The following is a 7,613-nucleotide window of genomic DNA, read 5'->3' as shown; positions in this document are numbered from 1 at the left end:
TTTTCCGGGGCGGTTTCGGCAGCGGGTCCCGCAGGTGCTGAGGGAGCGGAGCTGCTGACTCAGCGCCCGCCGGTTCATCCCCAGCAGATGAATCGGGGCTCGGCTATTTTCAGTCCGCAGGAACGAGGCCGCACCTTGTCCCGAAATCCCTGCACCCCCCCGGGCAGTTTCAGGTGAGGGCCACGTCATTCCCGGCTTTTTATTGTCTGAGTAACTTGTAGCTGTGATTGCTGCGTCCTGCGGAATCATTTTGTCATGTTTCCCGGGTCCTGCGTAGGCAGTTATCAGATTTATTTCCCTCCTGGGAGGATGTTTTCTTGCTCCTTTCCCCAGTTTTTATGCCTCTGAAGTTCACCCTTAACCCTGACCACGCTGAGATTTAAGGACAGTTGTGTCACACAGCGGCCGAGGGGTTTCCCAGGGATGGATTTAAATCTATCCGGATGGGCAGAGCTTCAACATCCCGAACCACACAGGATGTGACACCCCACGGCTGTGCCACCATGTGCCTCTGTGTCACCAGCTCTTGGCATCTAAGGGACAGTGATGACACCACGGGGTGATGTTGGTGCTCAAATAAGCACTAAACTGCAATAACTGTGGCCATTTGCGTCCTGCAGGAAATCTGGATGAAGACACGAGCCTCAAGCCCGGTACTGATCTATAAGCATCACACATTCTGTTCGGTTATCTCTTAGCACGTGAATGAGAATAAAACACCCAATTTCATTGCTAAGGCAGAAATCTCCCAAACTTGGCTTAAGCCAGGGAAGAAAGACGTCGACGCGCTGTTCAAAAGTAATTATTTTTATTTCAACTCTATAAAGTATACAACAGGCACTCGGCAATTACAGCTGCAGGGAAAATACAGAGCAAAACAAAAGCGGTTGAAGTCGATGAAAAAAAGTTGTTAAATGTACATCAAAAGAGTGCAACCGGCTGGCAGCCGGTGGATGACCGACATTTGTCCGACAAACAAAACCTCTTTCATGTAAGAAGAAAACTGGAGAAAATAAGAATATAAAACAAAGGGCTAGTGTAAAAACAGCGTAAACCGGGACTCGGGGCGAGAGGCAACTCCAAATGAAAACTTCCCCTATTTAAGCCCTAAACCCGCCCAAGTCTCAGCGTCACGGCTGCTTTACGGGAGCTGCATCGCGAAGGAGTCGGGGGGAAAAGCCCGGATCCCGTTTTGTTGAGTGGTGCAAACGAGCTGCGTCTTCGCCTCGGGCTTTTGGGTCAAAAAACCTGCAGGTTGGGTTCCACACTGAGTTGCTCATTGTTTTTTGTGTTCCCCAGGCGGGAGGTTTCTAGAGAGGTTTGTGTAAGACAGGAGGTTGGCGCTGGACGGCACGATGGGCTGGACCTGCACAGCTTAGCAAAACAGGAATGCCTGTCTACGCACTGATAGGATGTCATAGATTAATTTGACCCGCACAGAACATTTATACATTTCACAGAAATGACTCTGTATCGCATTAACGGATACACAGCTCTGGTACATTGAACAGAAATAAGAGAACAACGTCATCATTTCTGTAATTCATCAATATTATATAATAAAGGCTTAGAAATCGGTAGCAGAAAGAACTGTAAAACGCAGCAAGCTAAGAAAGGACGACATTTTGAGGTGTGTTTGTCTTTGTCATGCAGCATAACACCAAATTTGTAATTTCTTTTTTATAGGATGCCATGGATTTAAGGCACTTGCAACAATGCCAGATAGCCAGTCATGTTCTAGAACTATGGGACAGATGAGTTAACGGTACAGTTGACATAAAGTTTAATAATACTGACAATTATGACATTAATTCAAGTCTACCTTGAGCTAAAAACATTACATTACAAATAAGAAAATGAAGGAATAATGCCATGGAACTCTAAAAAGAAAGAAGATATATGTGTACCACAAAATATCAACACGAAAATACCTATTTACATAAATATTCGCTCGTGGTCCTGTTGTTAAATAAGAGTTTGCTATGGGTAACGCAGCACTGTGAGAAGCTACGAACTGGCCGTGTCTTAACGACACCAACCTTAATATGCTCGTTTTAAATACAGGAGCCGATTTCCCCTCACGTATTTACGCCCTCGTCCCGTGTATAAAAGGAGACCAAGAAGAAAGGACAGCAAGTGGAAACACAGAGGCAATCCGTTCTTGTGAATATATATATATATAATGCAACTCAAATATATTACTTATAAATGAAGGCGTTTATCATATACATATGCTAAGTATGTTATTTAAAGTACACGTGGGAAAGGTGGTGGAAGACGAGGGAGGTGTTTGATAACAAAACACACTTAGGTGTGCATGCCGCACGCTGTAGGTATTAATTACTGTGTGTGGCACAAGGAAAAAGGGACAGGGGAAAGGAAAATAACTCATCAGCCTGGTTTAAAACCTTCCCTGGGTCGCCCCCAAAATTGTTGTGATGCTCCTTGCTCCCCGCAGCTGGCAACTCTGTCCCAGCTCCTGAACAGCATCACTGCGGAACAAACTCCTCTCTACATCCTTCTACAAATGCAACAAGTTTTCTCCTCCAACGTGGCTGCATCCATTGAGTGAAAAACCAGGGGGATTTGAGGAAAGAATTCGGCTTTTAGGCTAAGACACCTAGTGATTATTTCAGCATCGGCTTTCGGTGTCCCCGGGGAACGGCTGAAAAGCCAGCGCGTATCTGCCCTCGATGAGCAATTCTCAGCAGACCCTGTAACTGCCTTTTCCCTCCGGTTTTCAAGGCAAACAAGTTTTAATGATTAATGAACGGCAGAAATAACTTGGGGGTTATCGCGCCGACGGTGTCACCTCACCCTTGGGAAAACCAGGGAGCAAATTGTGTGACACAGGCGGGTTCCGAAGGGGTCGCGATGACCGAGCTCTTCGGTTTGCTGGCAAACAGCCGGCGCTGCCAGAGAACGGGAGAAATCTCTTTCTAACATGCTCTGTTAAGTCGCTTTCATTTGAACGTGGGCAAGAGTTGGGATGTAGCATTAGGGAAATAATTTTGTGCTGTTAAAACATAACATTTTCCATGTACTACGTAGGCAAAAGTCATATCAATTTGGAGCAAAAGTTCACGTTTTGACTTGCAGCATGCGGGCAGCTCTGAGATGAAACGGGGCAGCACCTGCTAATTTTGGGGGGGCAGGGTCTGTTATAGAGACCGAAAGCTGATGTTTCTTGGTACAATGGGCTAAACTTTTAGTCCCGACTACACGCAACAGGCACCCAGGACAGGATTCCTCTGTTACATCCTATAAATCAGAAGAGACCGTGCTCATGCAAAGGTAAAGCAGCTGGTTGTTTTTCCATACAAGCTCTGGCCAGCCCTGTGGGGACCTGTTACTCCGGGGACGTGCAGACCTCGCACAAACACATCCCATTTTCCACTTAACTCCACCGACCTTCCCGTGGAGCTCCTTAGCTTGGTGAGGCATTAAAATCACGTTTTTATGGGCAATATTACAAACACAGGCAGCAAACTGGCCCAGTACCACCTTCAATTTGAATAAACTTAGTACTAAACACAGAAGAGATGCAGACACGGAGACGTAAAATCACCTAAGAGCGGGGTGGAGAACGATGCCTCTTGCTACATACTTCTGAAATGGTGGTTGACTTAATTTATATTCACAGATGAAGGATGTACATAGCACCTATAAAGTACATTACGGGTCTTATGTTTTCCCTTTGGGTTCTAAAAAGGTAAAAATTAAGCTTAGTTTTATGCTTAATAAACAATCAGTAAGACTGGGCTGCTGTCACTTTATTACAGGACCATTATTTAAGCGCTATTTTATATGTAAAATGGATTAATTTTATGATTTTTTTAATCATGCAGTTATGTATTTTTACCAAGGGAAAGGAAAAAAAACCCAAATGTGGTGTTACAGTATGTTCTCAGCCGTATGAGAGAAGCGACCCATATCTGCCTTAAACAGGATCTAGAGCAGTTGTGCTTTTGTTTTTCCCAGGCTAAAAACCCCAATATTTCTCAAAAAGAAAGAGGAAACATTCAGTCTTGTCAAGAATACTGCTCGGAAAGAAAAAGGACAAATTTTACCACTGCTTTGACGTGAACTCATTGACCAGTACCGCTGTGGTCCTCCTCTGCTCCTAGACTGGCCCACAGTAGAAGAACCTACTGAGTTTGGAGGGTGGGAGTAGCCCAAACCCATATTTAGCTACAGCACTTAATAAATTACTATTGATCCTACCGTTAAGCCAGTACCTCGCAGCTAGAATTAAGTGCGTCTTACACTACGTATCTCTTGACTGTTCTAATTAAGAGCGTAGCAAGATCGTCGCAGTGATAGAAAACAGATTTCTTTACTGGTGAAAGGCTTTGTGTCAGGACCACCATGTCAACTTTAAGTTCGAACATAAAACATGAAGAGAGCACTATTGTCATCTAAGCAATAAGTCCTAATGCCACTGTAGTTACTGTAGCAGCATCAATCAAGGCATCATGGTGATCCCGAGCACTGATCCTCCCCAGTTCTTTCGGTTTCGCTGGCAGCCGTGTCCCAGGAAAGCTGTCTTCAGCAAGGCAGAAGCAGGTAAGAGAAAGAATGTTAAAAATCTATGTCCCATCCTGAGTTGTCGTCAGGGGGTGGTTCGTCACTGTCCTCTGGGAAGCTGTCGAAATTGCTTGTGTCTGTTGGAGATGCCACCTGGGAAAGAAGGGAGTGACAAGAATCACAGAATGAGTTGGGTTGGAAAAGACCTTCAAAACCATTGAGTCCAACCATAACCCACTCCTGGCACCGCCCCATGTCCCTGAGAACCTCATCTCCGCATCTATTCAACCTCTCTGGGGATGGTGACTGCTTCCCTGTTCCAACGCCCAACAGCCCCTTCCAGGAAGAAATTGTTCCCAAGATCCACCCTCAACCTCCCCTGGCACAACTTGAGGCCGTTTTCTTTTGTCCTGTCAAAGGGACGGTCATCACAGTTGACCTCTGCAGATGTTTCCTCTTCATCTCACAACATCATTCAAGATCATTCATCTCTAAATGCAACAAGCAAGGAAAGTTCTGCATTTGACAACTTTTTGCCCATCCACTCTAATGATCCTGTGGGGCTTCTAGTCCTACCCATTGGTACAAGATTGGCAGAAAAGCCTTGGGCCTCCCCAAATCCCAGGATTTCCAATTTATGGCTCCAGGATCCTGAATTGGAGGCGACAAACTGGGTCCTGGCCATCTTTGAGTTTCCCAACAAGCATTGCTCAGTCCACAGATCCTACCAGAGAAACCCGCCTTCCTAGGGTGAAGGCCAAGAATGCTTCTTTTTTGGAAATAATGTCATTTAAAACCCGCTCTAGCTAGATCACTTCTAATTCTTTTGGCTTTACAACGACCGAAACTTTCTTACAGTGAGACCCTTGCAATTTAAAACCATGAGACAACACTAAAATAGACCAGCAGCTCCTCCAGGTCAAAATCATCAGTGTCTTACTAGAGAACATCAGTACTTTAAGCCGTACCCCAAGTAGCCGGCACAGGCTGGAGGGGACTGCACTTGCCATATTTTTGAGCACAGAGCCCAGCCTATGGTCCAGGAGACATACGTGATGCTGGATGCTGCTCTAAGCCTTGGGAAAAGACTATTTGATCAACAGGAGCTCCAACCGCGGCTCTAAATTTCATTTGCTGCCCAGCTGCATCAGCATTCCCTGCTACTGAAAACATCTCAGAGAAAATTAAGGTCCTTGAATACCCAACTCTTTTGATAAAAATAGCTTAGTTGAGGCACAACAGAGCGATGAGATGCATCCCTGTGTAGCGAACACTATGCTGGCACCGTTGAGTTGGAGAGCCTTCACCCTTGGGGTGCTCCATGCTGGCCCTGGGCTGGACCACGCTCCTCTGGTTCTCTCATCCCACCCCATGTGGGCTCCCCATGTCTTGGGGATGTACGGACAAGACACCAGCTACCATGGTATAAGAGATGCAGTTGGTTTGGCCGTTCCCGGGGGACGTGCAGGAGCTGGAGCTTCTCGTGAAATGCTCTCAGCAGCGATGGACAGTGGACCGCACTGGGTGAAAGCAAATCTGGAGCTCCCCAGGGCTCCTCTGCAGATGTCCACTCCACCACAGTTTTTTGAGCTCTAGTTAGATGAAACTCTAAGGGCAGTTAGTTCAGCTTTGGGAAATGGATTGCCTTTAGTGTTCATCTGACAAAAAAGAAAAAGGCTGAGTATATTGAACACCTCAAATGTAGAAGGTTCTCTTTTTCTTAGAAGATCTATGATTAGGGGAAGAGAGGTTGGCTTAGTTGTTCCTCTCCTAATTAACTTCATGTGACACTAACGCTGTTGTGGGCGATTCCCCACAGCTCTGAGGTGCAGAGCCTACATGGCCTGCAGTCCTTCACCCTCAGAGACGTGGGAACAAATGTCCTCCTCCATGTCCTCCCCAGCCAAGAAGGGCCACTCTAGACTTACCTCCCATCCACCTAAGAAGGATGGACATCAGTATCAGCCATCTGGCTGATCCCAACATCAGGGCTTGAGAAGAATTACGGTGCAGAGATCTGCACGTCTTTCTCAAAGGCCATGGTGCAAACCAGCACGTCTTTGGAAGAGTCAAGGAGCAGGAGAAGCTTTTCAGGCCAGCTACCATCACAGATTTAAGCAGTGCTATCGAGGCTCAGCTGCTCCCTGAAGCCATGTCCTAGGAACAGGCTGTAAACTGAGATCTCCTAAAATCCTGTGCAATAAGAGCTAAGGAGCAGCTTTCCATTGCTGCCCCGGTAGTATCACATAAGTGCTGCTGAGGGTTTAAGAGCTGCTGGGTTTAAGAGCTTTTTTCTTATGAAAACAGCTAGTCTGTACATTCAGCTCTGCTGGCTCCTCTCCAGCTAACAAGGAGAGGTGTACTGGTTGAAGAAAACCCCTATTTCTTCTCCCAGAGTTATGAATTTTAGGTCACTTTTCAGATGCGGCCCTTACTGGCAGTTGGGATTTTTCCCCGAGCAGCTGAGCTGGTTGTGGAGCAGTCGGCTGAGCGGGACAGAGAGCTTTGGGGTGGACCAGGTTCACTAATTAACGCGGGCAGCTTTTAGAGAGGATCTCAAGGGTATGTTTGGAGAAGATATTAGTCCTAAGAGCTCTAGGAAAGAATGAGCTGTGTTGAAGTGGGATTAGGGCAGTATACGGCTGTCAGCACTGAGCTGTCCTGGAAGAAGGATTCCTCTGGAGAGGGAAAGATGCTCCTGTCTACTTTGGATGGCCTTGCTGGTGATGTGCTGGTCAAACAGGGGACAGCAGATCACTGTCCTAGGAGCATGTTGCCTGGTGGGACCTCTCCAGACCCAAACACACAGCCTTGGTGATGCCAGAAGGTAATGCCAAAGAAGAGGATTAGGTGCTCGCACAAGCCTTTTCTCCTAACTGAAAAAAAGCACAAAGAAAATGGGATTTTCTGCTGAACAGACTGGAGAGCCGCCTTCCTCTAGGCAATGCCAAAGGAGCCGAGACCATTTCTGGTGGTGGAGCAACATCCCAGCTTGGGGACATTAGGGAGCAATTCATGCCCATAGAGAGCAGATAGCGCTGAAGTCACTGCTGCTGGTTAGACATGCAGGGTTCACACAGAGCTTG

The 7,613-nt window shown here is 46.6% G+C and overlaps 1 protein-coding gene across 7 annotated transcripts in view; it reads right to left on the bottom strand.

Moving 5' to 3' along the window:
* Positions 1 to 788: 788 nt before the first annotated feature.
* PRKG1 (protein kinase cGMP-dependent 1) overlaps positions 789 to 7,613 on the bottom strand; it is a 468,886-nt gene continuing 462,061 nt past the window's right edge. For all 7 annotated transcript variants that reach the window (XM_082054422.1, XM_082054421.1, XM_082054420.1 and 4 more), the window contains one exon: positions 789 to 4,680. In XM_082054422.1, coding sequence (XP_081910548.1) covers positions 4,582 to 4,680 — 99 coding nt within the window. In that variant the 3' untranslated portion in view covers positions 789 to 4,581. The remainder of the gene's footprint in view (positions 4,681 to 7,613) is intronic.

This window comes from Streptopelia decaocto, assembly GCF_964273445.1.
Source record: "Streptopelia decaocto genome assembly, chromosome: 5".
NCBI classification, from domain to species: Eukaryota; Metazoa; Chordata; class Aves; order Columbiformes; family Columbidae; genus Streptopelia; species Streptopelia decaocto.
This window is presented reverse-complemented; position numbering and strand designations above follow the sequence as displayed.